General features: G+C 38.4%; 1 protein-coding gene across 3 annotated transcripts in view; it reads right to left on the bottom strand.

Annotated features, from left to right (window-relative positions):
• Arhgef12 (Rho guanine nucleotide exchange factor 12) overlaps nucleotides 1-19,753 on the bottom strand; it is a 133,127-nt gene that overhangs the window by 53,701 nt on the left and 59,673 nt on the right. For 2 of the 3 annotated variants that reach the window (XM_057766451.1, XM_057766452.1), the window contains exons 4-7: nucleotides 19,256-19,312; nucleotides 4,662-4,760; nucleotides 3,841-3,890; nucleotides 1,937-1,994 (exon numbers count right to left, since the gene is read on the bottom strand). In XM_057766451.1, the coding sequence (XP_057622434.1) occupies nucleotides 1,937-1,994; nucleotides 3,841-3,890; nucleotides 4,662-4,760; nucleotides 19,256-19,312 (264 nt within the window). The remainder of the gene's footprint in view (nucleotides 1-1,936; nucleotides 1,995-3,840; nucleotides 3,891-4,661; nucleotides 4,761-19,255; nucleotides 19,313-19,753) is intronic. The other variant, XM_057766453.1, reaches the window with a different exon arrangement.

Below are 19,753 nucleotides of genomic sequence, written 5' to 3' on the forward strand. Positions count from 1 at the left end.
CAGCAAGGCAACCTTTGAATTTGTCATATTCTTGCCTCAACCTCCTATACGCTGGCATAACAACTGTGTACCACAATGCCCAACAAGTATACCTTGCAAGGCTTTCAGCCTTATACTCTCTGTGAAAGTCATTCGTTCCATCCTACTAGCCCATATGCTTACCTCACTTCAGCTCTTTCTCGCCTTCTTTAACTGGTTCAAGGAAATCAGAATTCAGTCACTCTGATAATGTTTGGAATGCACATTAAAAAGTAGACCACAAGATAGCTCATTAGTATAAGTGTGGTTCCCAGGGTTACTTAAATGAGGCAAACAGCCAGGACACAGTCTTTAAAAGAGATCACCATTAGGGCTGGTGATATAGTTAAGTTTGCAGAGTGCTTGCCTACCATGCATTATCCTTGGGTTCCAACCCTGCCAGTGTATAAACTAGTTTGAGGTTTATGCTTATATATTGGCACTAGGAAGGTAAAGACAGTAGTATGAGAATTTCAAGGTCAGTCTTGGCTATACAGTGGGCTCAAGGCCAGCCTAGGCCACACAAGACTCTGTCCAAATCTCCACTCCCATCCATATTCCCCCAAAAAAGGCCTTTAAAAAAAATTCAGTTTTTTGTTTTTAAAAAGAACTCAGATAGCTGACTAAGCTGGACATGGTACACACACGTAATTCCATCTCTGAAGAAGCTGAGGCAGGAAGGCTCAAGTTCAAATGCCAGCCTAGGCTACCTAGCAAGTACTAGTCAAGCCTAACCTATACAATACAACCCAGTTCACTGAATTTATTCCAAAAAACATCTGTCTACTTAGTAATAACAATTAAATAATTCTGGTTGGCCATAAATAACTACTGTACTTACTATGAAATTATCTGACATAATCATACATTCCCTTTCTATTACATGCCATTTATTTTCAGCTTTCTCTCTGAACTTTTGTTTTTCTTTAAAAACATGATAAACACCCAATACCCAAGCCAGATCAGAACAAAGAAAACAGGGTTGTTAGGATTGTGAGATTCGTGTCTTCTTTCTCTACTGCTGCTACAACAGTCATGATGTCATTGGTGCAAAGAATGAATCTAGGGCTTCAGGTGTACAGCATGTCATTCAGACCACTCAATTCCAATAACCCAAATTCCACCCCATCACATCCACTTATAACCAAAACTCACAAAACCAGTGAACCTTCTCTTGAACCTGTAAATACAGAGAAACTGCAGCCCAAGTGCTGGAGCTTGGCCTGCCTCCCTGTCAGCTCAGAGAAACACCAAGCACTTAAACTCCACATTGCATGGGTGCTGTCAGTTGTTGATGGAAGTAGGTGAAGGCAGGCCATAACTTTGCACTTCTCCAAAAGATTTTCTTGAATGACACAATAATTTACTGATCTGAGGTAAGGTACTACATAATTTCTAAAGTTCATCAGGGCATTCTATCTGATTCTCAACCTCCTTGCTGTCAGGTGATTCATATATGCCTTTCAAATACATGTATTGGAACAGGAAGTTGACACAGATAATTACTAGCCGGGTAGTGGTAGTACACCCCTTTAATCACAGCATTCAGGAGGCAGAGGCAGGTAGAACTCTATGAAACTGGTTCTACAGAGTAAGTTCCAGGATAGTCAAGGTTACACAGTGAAACCTTGTCTCGAAAAATCAAAAGAAAAAAAAATTACTAGTAAGTTTTTACTTAGACCTTCCAATGCGTGTCTATGGGGAAGGGAGTAAAAACCACCACTCATGAAGCTAAATCCAGTTTACAGACTGTTTTGTCAAATGAAGCTTTATTAGAACCTATGCCACAACAACAAGTTCCAGTAGTCACTATGTAGTTCACAAAGCCTATTTGCTATTTGGCCAGTGTCAGAAAAATGCTTGGTGACCCTTTTAAAGAGTTTGGGAAAACAATTAAAAAGAAATAACATTCACCTACATCTGATTAGTTTCACCACCTCCAGATGGTTTGAATGCGTCACCAGAGTCCCATTCACCTGTGAGAAAATGAAAAAGTATGCGTCAGACAGATCTGACTAAAACAATAGCTATATAGTGACTTTAGGAATTACTATGGACTAATTACAATAAACATTTGATACAAATTAATTTTTAACACTATATACTCGGCAACAAAATGAACTTGAAACAAAACAAGACCTTCATTTAAAGGTGGTGGTACATCCAACCTGTGGCCGCCTGGCTACATGCATCTTAGGATAGTTAGGAAGGCAAGCCAATACATTTACAGATAACAATATCATATTGCAATGTAAAAGGGGTGAACATCCATAATTTAAACAAAGTTTCAACGTAGTCAAAATGGTAAATACAAAATATACTTGAAAAAAGATTTACAAATTCTTCACAATGGTTCCATAGAGAGATTCATAGAGAGAGATGGCTTGGCGTTTAAGAAAACTATATCACTCTTCCAGCGGACCCAGGTTCAATTCCTAGCACCCACATGGTAGCCCACAATTATCTGTAACTCCAATTCCAGGGAATCCATCCAACGCCCTCTTCAGTGTGAATCATTAAACAATGACAATGAAATACATTTTTCATATATCATTTTAATTTCTCCTTCACTTATCAATTCTACTGACCATATTTCATGAAAATGCCATTTACCTCAATTACTCTGGGGAATTGTCTGATAAAATTATTTGCTAATTTTTCTATCAGAATTATTATTTTATTAGTAATTTATTCATTTAATTTTTTTTATTTTTGAGATAGGGCCTGTAGTCTAAGAAACCTGCTAGGTAGATCAGGCTGGCCTCAAATTTGTAAATATCCTCCCGCCTCTGTTTTCCCAGAGTTTAAATTACAGATGTGCCCCACCAAGTAAGTTTTTTTTTTGTAATTAAAAGGTACTCTTGGGCTGGGAAAACAGCACAGTAGGTAAGAGTGCTTGCTGCACAGGTTTGGAACCCTAGGCTCCATGAAAAATCTTAGTGTGGCTTCCCAGACCTCAATGCTAGGCAGAAGAAAAGGTTTGGGGAGAAGGACAGAAGTAGAAACAGAAGGATTTCTGGGAATTCATCACTGCAAGCCAGCAGAGGGGTGGGGGCACAACGGGCAACAAGTTCAGTGAGAGACTCTGTTAGGAAATAAGGCAGGCATTGCTAGAGGAGGACTCCTCTGATCTTCACACATGTGCATATACATATACCTGCAACATGTGGACCGATATGCATATACCATGTGCACACACAAGTGCTCTTTACAATGAAGGGTATCATGCTCTTAATGCATTCAAATACTTTCAAGAATATTCTCTTTCCCTATATAATTACCTTTAGGTAATCAAATTATTTAACTGGTATATAGAAATTACTGAGAAATCCATTCCTCCTCTAATGATCAGAGTTCACAGTCTGGGCCGAGGATACAGTTCAGCAGGTAAAATGCTTGGCTCGCAGGCTTCAGCTACTCATCTCCTGCATTTTTACTTTCTGTTCTTGGTCTGGTACTGGAGATCAAAGTCAGGCCTGGAGTATGCTAGGACTCTATACCAGCCCTCTTTAAAAAGCTCATCTGCAACAACCATCAATTCGCAACAAACAACACACCAGCACAATCCTATTTGTATGAGTATTTCTTGCTAACAGATTAATTTGGACAGAGCTGAGTTTTAAAAGGTGAACTTCCTACTGAAGAACAAATACGATTCTGTATATACAAGCCTTTTATCGTGCCTTTAAGTAAACAGTGATGCTAACTTTAAAACAAATGAAATAAGAGAGCTGGTTTTATAAAAATCTAGATAGAAAAAGGAACACAGACAATGTATGTTATGCAGTCATATCATGAGTTCCACAGTAGACGTCACTTTACCTTGATGATTCGGTCACCTGTTTGTACTCCAGCCCGCATGGCTGCTCCATCTGTGTAAGATATGAATTGTTTAACATGCCATTCACTGATAAGCTTTCTTGAAAGAGAAGTAATGTAACATGGGCTGTAAAGTGTAGCAGACTTGGGTTCAAATCCTCCTACCACCCAGTGCTGTGTGAATGAAACTTGTTTTACGATTTTTTTACTTGAAAACTCAATATCATCTATAAAGTGTTATCACCTTTAATACAATATAATCTACCTGAAATCACAGCACCCAAAACAAAATAATCCAATGTATTATAATAACAAAAGACATAACTACCATTTGGAAGAAACATCCATATGTCTTTATTTCTATTAAAGTATCACTTTAATGCTACAAAGAAATCAAGTTGTAGAAATGCCTGTTAAGTGATGACATGTAAAACATCATGACCAAGAAATCGTGTGGTTTCTATAGCTACAGAAGAACTGTTTTCTTTCTATAAAGTCACCTGAGGCAAATCAATTCTATAACCCCACAGACAAATATAGCACAAAGGTCCACATCCTTCGGTCTGTGTAAGTTTACTCTGAGCAAGAGATATCATTTAAGCTTTGTTATGCTACCCTGTTTGCTTTCCAAGTGACAAAACTGGTTTTTGTTTATGAGACAGAGTCCGGGTTAGCCTGGAACTCACTATATATATCAGGAACTCACTATATATATTACTGTCTGAGTAATCAGAGATCCCCCTGCCGCTGCTTTCTGAGTGCAAAGATTAAAGGCAATGTGCAATCATGCCGCGAAACAAAACTATTTTTTTTAAATGTCTTACCTTCTTTGACAGATTGTACGAAGACTGGATTGTCTCCACTGACTGTCAGCCCAAATCCATTGTCGTCTTTCTGGATGATCACACAGCGTTGAACAAGGCCTGCAGAACAACCACACAGTAAAGGAAGGAGGAAGAAAAAAAAAAGAATGAAAGACAATGATTATGTATTAATGATGAACTATTCTCTACCTGGAGAAATAAAGGGTAACTCATAAAGCCCCATGAACACTAATCCCATAAAACAAATGTAAAAACATTACAGAGAACAATGGGTACCAGCGACAATGGAAAACAGTGTGGACTATCAAGGACACGGTACAACAACTGAAATGGATGGATTTTTAGAGATGGGACAATTAAAAGGAAAGGCTGTTCACAGCTATGCTATTAATATATAATAGAAATTCTTCCCCCTAGCTCTGTGCTTAAAGAGCAAGGTACTAACCCCCTCCCTCCCAAAAAGAAAAAAACAAATAGGCTTGTTGGTTAGGAATATCACATGGAAAATTTCAGAGAAATCCAATCTCAATCTCATAAAAATACACTGAAGAAAAGACTGTACAAAGACAGGAGGTGTGTGTGGAATACCTGCAGCTATTCTCCCAGGGGCTACGGGAAGGGGAAGAACAAGAGGAAAGCACACACGGAAGTACCTGTGAACTCAGCTATTTCATCTCCAGCACATACTTAGCTAGTTCCTTCTACCTAAATAAGAAACCGACACCAAGGCAAGATAAGAGAAATAGGAACCCTGCAGGCTGGATAGAGGGCTCATGGTTAAGAGCACTTGCTGCTCTTCCCAGAACTATTGTCAGGAGACTCACAAAGGCCTGTAGCCCCAGTTCCAGGGGACCTAATACCTTCTTTCTCACCTTCATGGGGTACCCACACACATATGTGACATATACTTACACAGACATATGCACATATATACAAAAGAAAGAATATTTTTTAAAGAGAGAAAATGGAACTCAACCAAAAAGAGAATAATGAAGACCCTTAACTCTAGGGTAGCCTGAGACTTAATGTATGCTTTCAGCTTCACAGACATAGAGCAATTCATCCAAAGCCAAAGTATATGACATATAAAATAACACCAAAATGATGATGATCAGAAAACCAAAGCTTCTAATAAAGAGTTTATAAATAATCTTTAGTAAGTCTAATGTATAAAAGATATGTGAACGATTGTATAATAATGACATAATCTTGTCATTTATACTTTCTGATGAGTCTGACTATGTAAGACACTAACACCAAAAAGTGGAGAAAGCAAATCTCCACACAGAAGGCATGAACCTGAGCATGCACCTCACACAAATCTACTGTTAAACCCCAAGGGCTGAGAACACGTGGCATTGCTCTTCCTGCATAAATCCTTGAGCTTAAATCAGAAAGGGATGGGGTCATCACAATAATGGGCCAAAAGCCTAAATATAAGACCAAAACTTTAGCACTGGCCTGGTGGCGCACACCTTTCATCTAGCCTCTCTCTGGAAGCAGAAGCAGGAAAATCTAGTGAGCTTCAAGACCAGTCTGGTTGGGCTACATAGTAAGTTCCAAGTCTTCTAAAAAAAAAAAAAAACAAAAAACAAAAAAACAAAAAAAACTAAACTAAGAGACAAGCAGATCTCTGTGAGTTCGAGGCCAGCCTGGTCTACAAGAGCTAGTTCCAGGACAGGAACCAAAAGCTACGGAGAAACCCTGTCTCGGAAAATCTAAAAATAAATAAATAAATAAATAAATAATACTTAGAAGACAAGAAAGAAAAAAATTCAAGACCTTAGGACAGTGATTCACAACCTTCCTAATGCTTCAACCCTTTCATACAGTTCCTCATGTTGTGGTGACCCCCAACTACAAAATTATTTCATTGTTACTTCACAATTGTAACTGTGCTACTGCTACGAATCGTAATGTAAACATATGATATGCAGAATATCTGATATACAACCCCACATGTTGAGAACTGCTGCCTTAGGAGGTAAGCACAAATTTCATTAGACACAAAATGTATCATCAAAGAAAAAAACTTATAACGAAGCTGTAGCAATGAAAAGGTAAGCCATACACAATGGAGTATAAAATCTAGTAAAAGTCAGGTAGTGGTGGTGCATGCCTTTAATTCCAGCACTGGCAGCAGAACCAAGCTGATCTCTGAATTCATGGATAGCCAAGAATACATAGAGAAACGCCACAGAAAGTGAAGAGAGAGAGAGAGAGAGAGAGAGAGAGAGAGAGAGAGAGAGAGAGAGAGAGAGATCAAAATAATAAATAAAATCTAGAAAAACTCTGTGCTCTGTGTCCAGCTTATGCTTTAAAAGCAACTCCAGGGGCTGCAGAGCTGGCTCAGCAGTCTAGAGCTCTGGCTACTCTTGCAGAGGACCCAGGTTCAATTCCCAGTAGTACTCAAATGGCAGCTCACAACCTCCTGTAATCCCAGTTTCAGAGAATCAGAAACCTTCTTCTGGCTTCCAAGGGCACCAGGAATAATATGTGGTACCATAGGCAAAGAATTCATTCACATAATATAAAAATACATCTTAAAAAAATAAATGTCTTCTTTAAAAATCTAATTCAATAATGAAAGCAATATTAAAAAGGAATAAAGTATGTAAATGAGCATAGGAAAGACACACTGATAGTTAAAAGGCACATGCAAGGTACTGCAACACTGAGGAAAGTCTGAGTTCAAACTAGAGTAGAACTACTAAGCACCAATCAGAAGGCTAACAATGGAAAGACTGAGCACACCAAGTGTGGCAAAAATGCAGGTGACTGGAATTCTCTTAACATTGTCAGTGGGAGTATATAAACTCTTGGAACAACAATTTGGGAACTTCCTATAAACACATCAAGTAACATTTACATATGAAAACAATTCAAATGTCCATACAGACAGTCATACAATGGAGAAGGGGGGGATGCTTTCATGCATATAGCAAACATGGATGAATAACAGAAGCATCATGCTAACTACATGAGCCCACACCATACAAGAAGGAGTAAGAGAGGCTAAGCTACAGCAGCAGGAAGCGGAAGAGCGATCACCAGGGATGAATGCAGCTGCAGAGGAACAAGGAACTTTCTGAGCGATGTACATGATCTATGCTTCAATTAGCATAATGGCTACATGAGGATATTCAGTTGCCAAACTGCTCCAAGCCACAGTCAAAAGAGTACAGTCTTATTTTTTGTAATAATACCTCAATAAAATCAGCTTTCAACATTAAGAAATATTATAATCTTTCAATTCTATTAATTATTCAATTGTAAACAGCATTTGTTTTTCACAAGCACACCATCCATACAAAACATTAAATTGTAATGAGGGCAGAATAAAAATAATCCATCAGAGACCAATCTTTTTCTTTTAAATGTCTATGTATGTGTGTCTGTGGACCACAAGCACTCCCAGTCTACAAAGTCCAGAAGAACTGGAGGTGGAGGCAGTCACTGAACTGACATTAGAGCTGGGTTCCTTAGAAGAGCAGAGGTTCTCCTAACTACTGAGCCATCTCTCCAGCCCCAGAATTAAACCTTTTAAGATTTGATATGGTATGGCAATATAAGCCAAGAAGCTGTGACAAGGAGATAAACAAGCTCAGGACCAGTCTGGGCTATATAGCAAGACCTTAATTTCGGCTCCCACCACCACCCAAAAAGAAAAAGTGGGCTGTGGAGGCCCCTTTAATTGCCAGGAAGCTAAGGCAGAAGGCTCTTGAGTTGTGAGGGAAAAGGATGGATTCAATCTTTTTCACATGCTCTGTATTGTTTCTTTCCTGCAGCATAAAAGGATGGATATGAATACATGAAGTTGAAAGCATTCTCTGTGTTCTTTATGTTTCTATTGTGTGGAACAATTTGAGAAGTATTGATTGGTATTAGTTGTTCTTTGAAAGCATTTTCTGCAAATCTCTAGTAAACAAGATCAAAGAGTAAGGGCATAGCAGGGCTGGAGGGATGTTAGTGTGTTAAGAGCATTTACTGTTCTTCTAAAAGACCAAGTTCAAGTTCCCAGCACCCACAACAAGAAATGGAGCTGGGGTTAGAGGAAACTCAAGGATCTGGCCTATGTAGACGCCTTGTACGTACCACAAGTTGGCACACACATAATTAAAAACAAAAATAATTATTTTTTAAAAAGAGTAGGGGTTAGAGAGATGGCTCAGAGAATAAGAGCACTTGTTGCTTTTGCCAGAGAACTTGGGTTTGGTCCCTAGCACCCACATGGTGGTTCACAACCATACTTAATTCCAGTTCAATGGGATCCAATGATCTCTTATGACCCCTGATGGCCATGAGGCATACATGTGGTACACACGCAGGAAAAATACATAGATAAAATAATCCAAATAAAATAAAAAAAGGAATAAGCAGCATTTTGTAGAAATTTTATAAACCCCATGCTTGCTTTTTGTAAATATAAACATCTGTTGCCTCAACATTATTCAAAATTTAAAAACTGGCATTGTGACTTTAAAAATAAAATTCAGCTGCTTCCCTGTTTTTGCATACTGTCTTATAAGAGCTGAAAAACATGGTATAAAAGGCGTCTTCTCTGTGTGTGGCATAGGCATGTGTGCTTACACATGTATGCATAAGTGGGAAGCTCAGAATACAATGTCAGGTTACATTATTCTTTAAGACAGAGTTTCTCACTGAACCCAGAACTCACCATTCAGTAAGATTGGCTGGCCTGCAAGGCCCAAGGATCTTCCTGTCTCTGTCGCCTCAGCTTTACAAGTACACTAATACACTCATACCATTAATATAAATGATCCTCAAGGGGAGTAACCCCTTTATATCTTTGTCTAAGTGTTTACTGTTGTTTTAAGACATGGTCTCAAGATACACCATGTAGCCAAGGCTAGTGTTGAACACCTGATCCTCCTGCCTCTACCACCAGGTGCTGGGATTTCAGGTGTGGGCTACCATGCTCCAACTACATTTGTTTAAACAAGGCAATTAGCTGTCAATAATGAAGAGAGAAGAAAATTGTCAAAGAGCAGGGCTTCTTATTATAGGCAGTTTTAGAAAATGAGACAACAGGAAGTCTCCAAGAAACAAATGCCTTAAAAGCTTTCTCTAAACACCGCAACCAAAAAGTTTTTCCTGGTATACTGGTAAAAGACAGAGTCTATAGACTCCCACTATGCCCTCTGTTTATTCCTAGAATTCATTACTGCTTCACATAGACATGTATTTGTTTTTATTCTATTACTGTTACATGTCCCAAGGGTAGGGATGTTCTACCTGCTTCAGAACCTGATGTACACTCTACTTGGTAAAAAAGGAAATTCTTTAAAAATTGATTAAGTAATTAATTCCAAAAAGCAGAAGAGTCTCAAGATGGAGAGAAGCTCAGAAGGGAAGATAAACAGCCATGGGAAAACAAAAGTGCCTACTGTGCACAGTGAACTTTATAAACATGATTAGGTCCCCAGCAGACTGCTAAGGTCTGGTATGTCAGGATCCCATAGAAAGTGCCTACTGTGCACAGTCAACTTTATACACATGCGTAGAGCCCCAGCAGACTGCTAAGGGCTGGTATGTCAGGATGCTGTAGAAAGGCAAAGTCCGCTTCCTCCCTTTTAAGTGGCTTCTGCCTAACATACTTCCTTTTTAAATTTTTGTTTGGGTTTTAGAGTTGTTTGCTTTTGGTTTTGTGTTGTTGCTGTTTTGACTGTTTGTTTGTTTTGTTCTTTAAGATGAGATCTCACTATGCAGCACCAATAGTCTCCCACTTAAAATTCTTCAGTGCTGGAATCATAGGCCTGTGTCCCCTACACCTGGCTCTTCCATTCTACACCTAAAGAAGATTAGATAGATAGATAGATAGATAGATAGATAGATAGATAGATAGATAGATAGATAGATAGATAGATAGATAGATAGATAGATAGATAGACAGATAGATAAGAAAGAGGCAGAAGAAGAGCAGTCCACACATCCTACTTCTTTCTCTTCTGCCATTTCTTTCATATTACTCACTTTGGTGATTCTGTGTACCTTTGCAGACGAGGATTTAGCTCAGTGGAAGGCCATGTACTTAGCAGGCATGAAGCCCTGGATAAGATACCCTGCACTCTCCCCACCTAAATCTCTAACTGCTAATCTGAGATGCTGGTGTTTTTTAATATGTAAGAAATAGGCCACTGCAAAATGCAAGTAAGTCTTACCCATACAGCCAATTCAGAAGCAACTGAATCCAAATTACCAGTACTATTCTGTCCAATCCTATGTGTTATCTGCACAGAATTAGATTTGTGGCAATAACAAACTTAACCTCTGATCTCCACATTCAATACCCTGGCTTGTAAAAGTGTGTATGTATGTGTGTGCAAACATACACATATGCAAAAAACACACACTAATTTTTAATGTACTATGGGGCTGAGGAGATGGCTTAGAGGTAAAGCATGCTTGTTCAGTCTTGAAGAGTAGAGCTTGAATCCCAGCATCCCTATCACAACCACATATAACTATAGTTTCAAGAAGTCCAATTCCCTCTTCTGGCCTCTGTGGGCACCCTCACTCGTGTGTGCACATACACAGACACAAACAAAATAAATTCAAATCTTTGAAAAAGTATAAAAATTTTAGTCTGAATTTATTTTCCACAAAGGAAATTTAAATAACACTCAACCACTTTTAATAGGAAAAATCATAGCCCTGAAGATTACTCACAGTAGAAAAACAACTTAAGGGCATGGTAATAAATGATCTGCCTGGTAACTCTCCAGCTGTAACAATTTAATTGCCCACCTGTCCCTAACTAATAATACCTCTACTGATAAAGTTTTCTTTATTTCCTGTCTTGATTTTGAGCTTTCACCTCAAAGCTAATCAGCTGCGATCAAGCTTATTCACTTAGTGACGCAAAGACGCTCTATCAAATTTGCACAAACATTAGCCTTTCCTAAGTTGTATTTTGTCATAATTACAAAGAACACAGTTTTCTGATATAACAATATAGACATAAAACCAACATAAAAACTGCTTTTGGAAGCTGGGCAGTGGTGGCACACAGCTATAATCCCAGCACTAGGGAAGCAGATCTCTGTAAATTCCAGGCCAGCCTGGTCTACAAGGCAAGTTCCAAGACAGCTACACGGAGAAATCCTATCTCAAACAAAACAAAACAAACAAAAATTACTTTTTTTTTGTTTGTTTGTTGCTTCCTTGTTTTGAGACAGATCTTGCTAGGTGGCTCAGGAGGTCGGCTTTGAACTCACTATCTGTGGTCCTCCTCTGCTGGGCTTACAAGAGCACACTGCCATGCCCATCTAAAACTGCATCTTACTCAACAGGTAACTACCAATGAGAGTATTTTGAAAGTGGAAAAAAAAAAACTTAATCTCTGGAATGCTTTGCGTGGCGGGGGGGGGAAGCAGTAAAAAATCTGAAAATTGCTGAGAAGATATGCTCAAATTCTACTATAAATATATTCCTGAAAGAGGGTTACAAATATAGTGCCAGCTAGTAAATTTAAAGAAACTGAAGTGTTAAACATGTAAGGCAATATGCTAAGCCTTCCATACTACATTTGCTTTAAAAAGCATACATTAGTCTTTCTTCATCTTTTATTTTATAGCATGAACAAACAAACTTCTCTAAGTCTCACCTCTTAAGAATTAGCTGCAGGGAAGGGTGTGGAGAAAAACCATGTGCAACCTAATAAAAACAGCTCAGTTTTAAACTGCTGCCAGACATACGTGTTTTATGAGTAAGACCGCTGATAATCCTTTGATTAAGAAGCTTCTGCCCTCTACATGTACAAAACTGCAACACGAGGAACCTCAAGCTCCAAGTACACTGACTTCATTCTTTCAGATGAAACAAATCCCTTTTCTACACTACATTTTCTTCTCTTTTAAAGTTTTTTGGAAGAGAAGAAAAGAGCCAATTAAAATGAGTCTAGATTTTATTCCATCTATTCTCTCTACTAAAATACATCATCTTGATTTCAACAATGGTTCATTCAAAAACTCAATTCCAGCAAGTCAGGCATTATGGGATTTGCAACGAGTACAGATGTAAGCAACTCCACACAAAGCCAAACGCCAATGTTCAGAAACAACAAATGTAGCTGGGCAATCCTAGAAAAACATTGCAAGGGAAGCAGTATTTAATTTTTAATTGACAAAATTGTGTGTTATTTTCTGTCTATAATATAATGTTTTGAAGTACACACACACTGCAGAATGGCTAAATATAGCTAATTAATCAAAATTTTCCTTCATATGGTTCTTATTATTCTGGTAAGAATATTTAATTCACTCTTTTTACAGCTCAAGAATATAACAAATCCTCCTAAGGCATGAAGGACAACTGCTATCTCAAACTTACTCCTCTTATCTAACTGCACGAAAATGATGTATCAGAAACTGCAGAAGGAAAACTAAACATTCAAGACAACAGGAATTGCACTGAGCAAAACAAGAAGACCAGGACATACTCAGGAAATAAACATCTGGAAGCAGCCTGGTACTCTGATGTGAACAGAAGATTAGAGCAGAATGATAAATTGGAAACAACGTACAGTATACATCTGCGCTTGCCTAGTAAGTGAATAACAAAACCATTATTTTAGTAATATTAGTTTGACAGGTCAAAACAGACTATAGAATCAACATGAAATTGAGGTGCACAAAGTTATGAATCTAAAGCTGGACATGGTAGCAGAGGTCTTTAATCCCAAACACATGCACACACACAGGATCATGGGCACAAACACAAATGTATACATACATGGGCACAAAACAGGCAAAAACACACACGTGTATACACACAAGAACAGAGATACAAACACACATGCACACACATACAAAAACCTGTAGCGTTAAAGTGAGCTGCCAATCAAATAAACAGACAACACAATAACAAAAGGAAAAGAATCAGATCAAAGAAATGTTCCAGAGAGCAAGAAAAGGTTTCAGCACTGCTGAGTAGTTGAGAGGAGGTGTGAACACAGACAACACTAACAGGATCTCAAACAGAATATTTTGATTTACCTTTAAGATGGTGTGAGTTCAGAAGCCAGATTTCAAGAAAGAAGAGAAAAGAGTAAAAGAAGAGAGTCTGGATTCTGTATATTACTGTTTTCTTTAAATTTTTTGACTGTAAAGGAGCTAAGTACAGAGAGACATTTCATTGTATGGGTTGCTAAGCTAAACCAGCATGTATGTTCTAAAGGTATCATGACTTCCAAATTTGGGTTTAAGGATATGTTGCTTTGAAAAAGAGGTTCTTCTTTTGTTTTTACAGAAGATGAGAACCCGTGGATGACCTCCAGGCAAATATGGTTTCATAGACCACGCCCTCCTGAAAGGTCGCCATGAACACCCTCAAAAAATTACTTCACCCAACTGCTGACTGAGATGAACCTAGCACACAGGATACACCATAAAAGACCTGATTAACAGCGCCCCCAATCAGCACAAAGCAGTATGGATAAATCTATGCCCATATTCTCAAATACTGTCTATAAATATTCTTTTACATTTAAAGGGGGATATAATATAGATATGAATAATTTGCATTGGTATAAATCTTGATTTATTGATACAAATTTAAGGTCAATTTTGATATGTATATATGTATTTCTGATCTTGATTAAGGTATTTTAATTGTGTAGCTCATTTAAAAATGCAATGTATGAGCCGGGCGTGCGCACGCCTTTAATCCCAGCACTCGGGAGGCAGAGGCAGGCGGATCTCTGTGAGTTCGAGACCAGCCTGGTATACAGAGCTAGTTCCAGGACAGGCTCCAAAAACCACAGAGAAACCCTGTCTCGAAAAACCAAAAAAAAAAAAAAAAAAAAAAAAAAAAATGCAATGTATAATTAAAAAATATAGGTTAATAGATAATCATTTATAATAGTCAAGTTTGTAGTCATGTTAGTTAGATTTTCTAGATGTGCATAGATATATTTCAGATAGGCATTCTTAATATCTTTCAAAGACTACAAAATATGGCATTTAAATTGTTTTAATAACTTAGGACTTTTCATGACAATGAGACGCATCTGCTCATGACAGTACCAGCTACTTCAAGAGGAAGATGGACATCAAAGAGGCTCCTTATGGAGTTTGCTAGCCATTTGGGTAAGAAACTGCTCTTGCCTGGACTGCTTCACTGGACATACAGTACCCACAGAGAGATGACTGCTAAACTTGCCTAAAGGTGAGATGATCCTTAGGGGTTCCTGCTTCATAAAAGAGTCTGTGAGGCATTCTGCAGGATACAGAAAAAAGTGGCTGGCAAACTGCCAATATAGGCAAAACTGTCTTTGAAATTTCCTGCTTCATGGAAAAGTCTGCTGGATACTATGGGTCTGTAGCCTGAAGATGGATGCCCCAACACCACAGAAAAATTTTGGGTGACTGTCCAGGCAGTGAGATGTCTCTGTCAATTCCATAGTTATGGAAGTAGCTTTTATAATGCACTTCCTGTTTACTTAGGTAATAATATATCCTTCTGGAGTCTTTGATGGAGTTGAAGAATTTATAGTTATAGTTTTCCTTAGTTATGATAAAAGATAAAGTAAATATAAGTATTATAACTGTAATTCTTATTTGATACCTGTTTTGTTATATGTAATTTTACTATGTTAAAGTTAAAGCATTCCTTTTTGTTTAAACAAAAAAGGGGAAATGGTGTAGGAGGTTCTTCTGTTCATATCTTGCTTTCATTGGTTAATGAATAAAGAAATTGCTTTGCTCCTGATAGGGCAGAACTTAGGTAGGCAGAGAAGACAGAACTGAATGCTGGGAAGAAGGGCAGAGTGGGAGAAGCCATGGATCTTCTGCCTGAGACGGACGCTGGTTAGAATCTTGCCAGTAAGCCACAGTCACGTGGCAATACACGGATTAATAGAAATGGGTTAAATTAATATGTAAGAATTAGCCATTAAGAAACTATTGTCTAATGGGCCAAGCAGTGTTTTAATGAATACAGTTTCTGTGTGATTATTTCGGGTGTAAGCTAGCCGGGTGGAATGTTCTTTGCAAAGCTGAAGGACAGAGAAAATAATAAGTTGGTGGGAGCAAGAGTCAAACCAAGAGTTTTCCTTTTAAAGATATAAGAAACTTGAATGAGAGAAACACATAATATTTAAAAATTACTCTCTGAAATACACAAACCATATCCAGGCACAGGTTGATCATTCCTAATACAAAAATTTGAATTCCAAAAATATGAAATATCTTGAATGCCAGCATAATATCAGAGTAAAAAGCTTCACATTAACTACACACGATAAACCTCAATCGACCACTCACAATAACTAAAACTACTACCTTCAGACTATGTATATTTAGTGTGTGTGTATATATATATATATTATGAAATACAAGCAAAGTTTATGCCAGGATTTCAATTCCACCCCTACAAATGTACTGTATATATGAAAGTATTTCAAAATCCTAAACACACCTGGTCGGTAAAAGATACTTGTGCTAACAGTTTGCTTCTAGTATGGTCTAAATGTTCATCTCCCCTCAAAACTTATGTTGCTACCCTACCTCCTAACATGATAGTATCTGCAGGCAGGCTTTTGGAGGTAGGCAGAGTAAGAGGAGGTGATGAGGGTGAGACTCTCATGACAGAACGAGAAGAGACACCAAAATTTCAGTCTCTGTCTAGAAGGTCCATGTAAAGGGAGAATAAGAAAACAGTCATTTGCAACCTCACCAGCTTACAGCAGCACTTATATATTAAACTTCCAGCTTCTAGAACGCTCAAAAAATAAAATTTCGCTGGGCGGTGGTGGCGCACACCTTTAATCCCAGCACTTGGGAAGCAGAGGCAGGCGGATCGCTGTGAGTTCGAGACCAGCCTGGTCTACAGAGCTAGTTCCAGGAAAGGCTCCAAAGCTACAGAGAAACCCTGCCTTGAAAAACAAAAAATAAAAAATAAAAAAAATAAAATAAATAAATAAATAAAATAAAATTTCTATTCTCTAAGCCACACAGACTATGGTATTTTGCTATAGCAGCCCAAGTATGTTAAGACGGCTTTTAAAAGACATAGCTTATTCTTACAGATTCCCTCATACCACCATAGCAGTCCACCAAGTTCTTCATTACAGTATTAGACATGTGCCTTCAATACCAATTCTCAAGAAGTTGTGTTGAGCTTAAGGTCAATCTGGACTACTACTGAGTTCAAGGCCAGCCAGAATCACATAGAAAGACTGTCTCACAGCAACAACATCCCAGGATGGTGGTGTAGACCTGTAAGTTCAGCACTCAAGAGGTGGTTGCAGAGATCAGGAATTGAAGGCTATATAGGGCAATATGAGCACCTACCTTCAAAAAAAAAGGCTACATACAATAAGAAATCGGGCATATTAAAATTACAGTTCAGAAAATATACCCATACACATGCAATGAACTCCAAAAGGTACAGGAGAACAATGGAATGTTGACCAAACTACACTGGAGTTTTACAAAGTTTGCTTTCCTCTTCAAATGGGCAAAGTCAATCTAACCCTCAAAGCAGCTCTAAGAATGGCAAAGTGAGTTTGAAATTATGAGTGACATTTACACCGGGCACCCAACTAAAGAATTTGATCCCAAGAGAAGAGAATGTACACTCTCCACAGCTTGAAGTGGGCTTCTAACAAGACCCTCACTGGGCAGGACGCCCTTGGCTGCTGGGACTCTACTTAAGTCATACCCTATTTCCAGTCTTTCCATGACTCCCTAGTGTGCACTCTTCACCTAAGCTAACTGCACACACCACGTTCACAAAGAGAGGCTAGCATTCGCATGCCAGCTGTCTTAATTAACTCATCTCTCTAATGAATGTTTATTGAGGAGTCATAGTTCAATTCCTTCAACAACAACCAAAAAAGGAATTTCAAGGGTTCTCAAGGGACAAATCACTAAGAGGCCACACCCTACTTCCTGAGCACCACTCAAAACGCTTCTGTTCCCCCGGGCAACGGCGCGTCCGGACTAGTATAAAACTCCTATCACTCTAAGAAAATTATTGGCACGATATTTTCTGTCAGACTCCTAAATCATTTATCTCATGCAACATGAACATGCTCCTACACACACGGCAAAGACCTAGAAAACTGGTGAGCAAAGTGAACTGTAACCCTGAACAGGCTGCTGGGAAGGAGGAGACACACAGATGACATTCGCAATCCTCAGCAAAGAAAAAGTACAGGAAGAATCTTACAATAAAAAGACAGAATATTTAAAGGCGTGGTGGTGCACACCTTTAATCCCAACACTCAGGGGAGACAGAGGCAGGTGGATCTCTGTGAGTTCAAGGTCAGCCTGGTGACAGAGCAAGACCAGGACAGACACCAAGGCTAAACAGAGAAACTCTATTGCAAAAAACAAAACAAAACAAACAACAACAAAAAAAAAAACAAAGAAACTTGGGAGGAAAAATGCAATGTGCCACAAGGCTTGGTAAACATTTCCTTTTGAACAGAAAAGCGTTATGAACATGTACCTAACATAAAGTACTAACTGTTTCAAAACCAAATACTAAGGTTTCATGGCACTAAGTAGTATCAAATGCCAGTAGGCATCAATTGTCAAATATTCTCAAGGAAGTATGGACAATTAATTCCATACATTTTTCCTCATATAGGGTCAAGTAAGAAACAAATACACCTAAGTAAACATCCACCCGACAGATTTTGGCTCTGTTAGAGAAGACTTCATCTGCTTAGTCTTCCATTGAGGATTTTCAGAGTTTTGTTCCAGACAATGCCTTACCTACTTTCTTCCCTTAACAACCTAACTAGGGATGGTGCAGGCCTACCATCCCAGTGCTCAGGAAGCAGCGGCAGGAGGACAAGGCAAGACTGAGGTAAACTGAACTACAAAGAGTGTTCCAGAGCAGCCTGGGGCTGCACAATAAAACCCTGCTCCAATGAGCTTCAAAAAACAAAGAGGAAAAATCTACATGAACTCCTTAATGGTTTGTTGTATTTAGGACAGCAGGACAGAGTCTGGAAACACTTGGATTTTCATTGTGTTCACTCATCATTCAGGTTAGACTTACTCTTTATGTTTTTAACAGGAAAACTTTCAGAAAGAAGGAACACATGTTTTAAGCCTAAAAATAAAATACTTAAAAATTTTTGCAATTAAAGATACATTTTATAAGGATGACTTTTCCAGGTGATAAAACAATTAAAAATTATAAATAAAAGATAAAACAAAAACTTCAAAGAACTGCTAACACATTTAAATAATGTCAGAACTCTTCTTATAAGAAATGACTGAGTTGCTTAAATTCTGCATAATTCAAAACCTGTGAATGAGACCAGAGAGGCTGGCAATAATTCAAAACCCATCCACAATATTCAGAGGCTCCTGACCCCATTTTCCTAAGATAAACAAGGCGGAAATGGGGAACACGGCCTATTCTCAACCTATCATGTTAGTTTCTTATCATCTTAAGCTTCCATATTACAGCCACATCGAACCCCAGGCTCCCTTTCCCTGCAGAAGATCATGCCATGCAGAGCAGACAAGAAAGGCTGCAGTTACCAAAAACAAAATGAGACAGAATGAAGCAAGCTGCAAAGGTGCAAGGCCGCATTAGCTACATCAGCTTACCATAGATCTCGGATCTACTTTCCTCTGAACTAGACTTTGTCTTCTTGGAGGAACTATCTGCACAAGAGCGGGAGAAAAGGAGAGATATAGAAAATATGGAGACCAATGGAAGGGGGAAACTTTATGGGGAATAAAAGAATGAGTCATGATCAAGTTAAACCGTGCAAACATGAAGTATGAACATCACAGGTGACAGAACTTAGAAGTCAGTCATGAACAGCACAGGTAATGACATATTTACAGATTATGGAAGAAAAGACAGTGAATAAAAAATACAAACAAAACAACACATGAATAGTCTACACAATATCTCATCTGATAATTATAGAGTTGGCAAAAGCAATTCAAGCTATACTCAATTCATCATGAAGTATGGTGCCTCTTAGATAGATCTGTCTTTGAAAATGGGTGTCTCATAGACAAGCGTACAGAATATATTTAACAAGACTAAAAGGATCATGACAGTTTCATGAATTGGGGAAGAAATTGTGAGCATTA

The sequence above is a fragment of the Chionomys nivalis genome, chromosome 4, assembly GCF_950005125.1.
Source record: "Chionomys nivalis chromosome 4, mChiNiv1.1, whole genome shotgun sequence".
Taxonomy (NCBI): Eukaryota; Metazoa; Chordata; class Mammalia; order Rodentia; family Cricetidae; genus Chionomys; species Chionomys nivalis.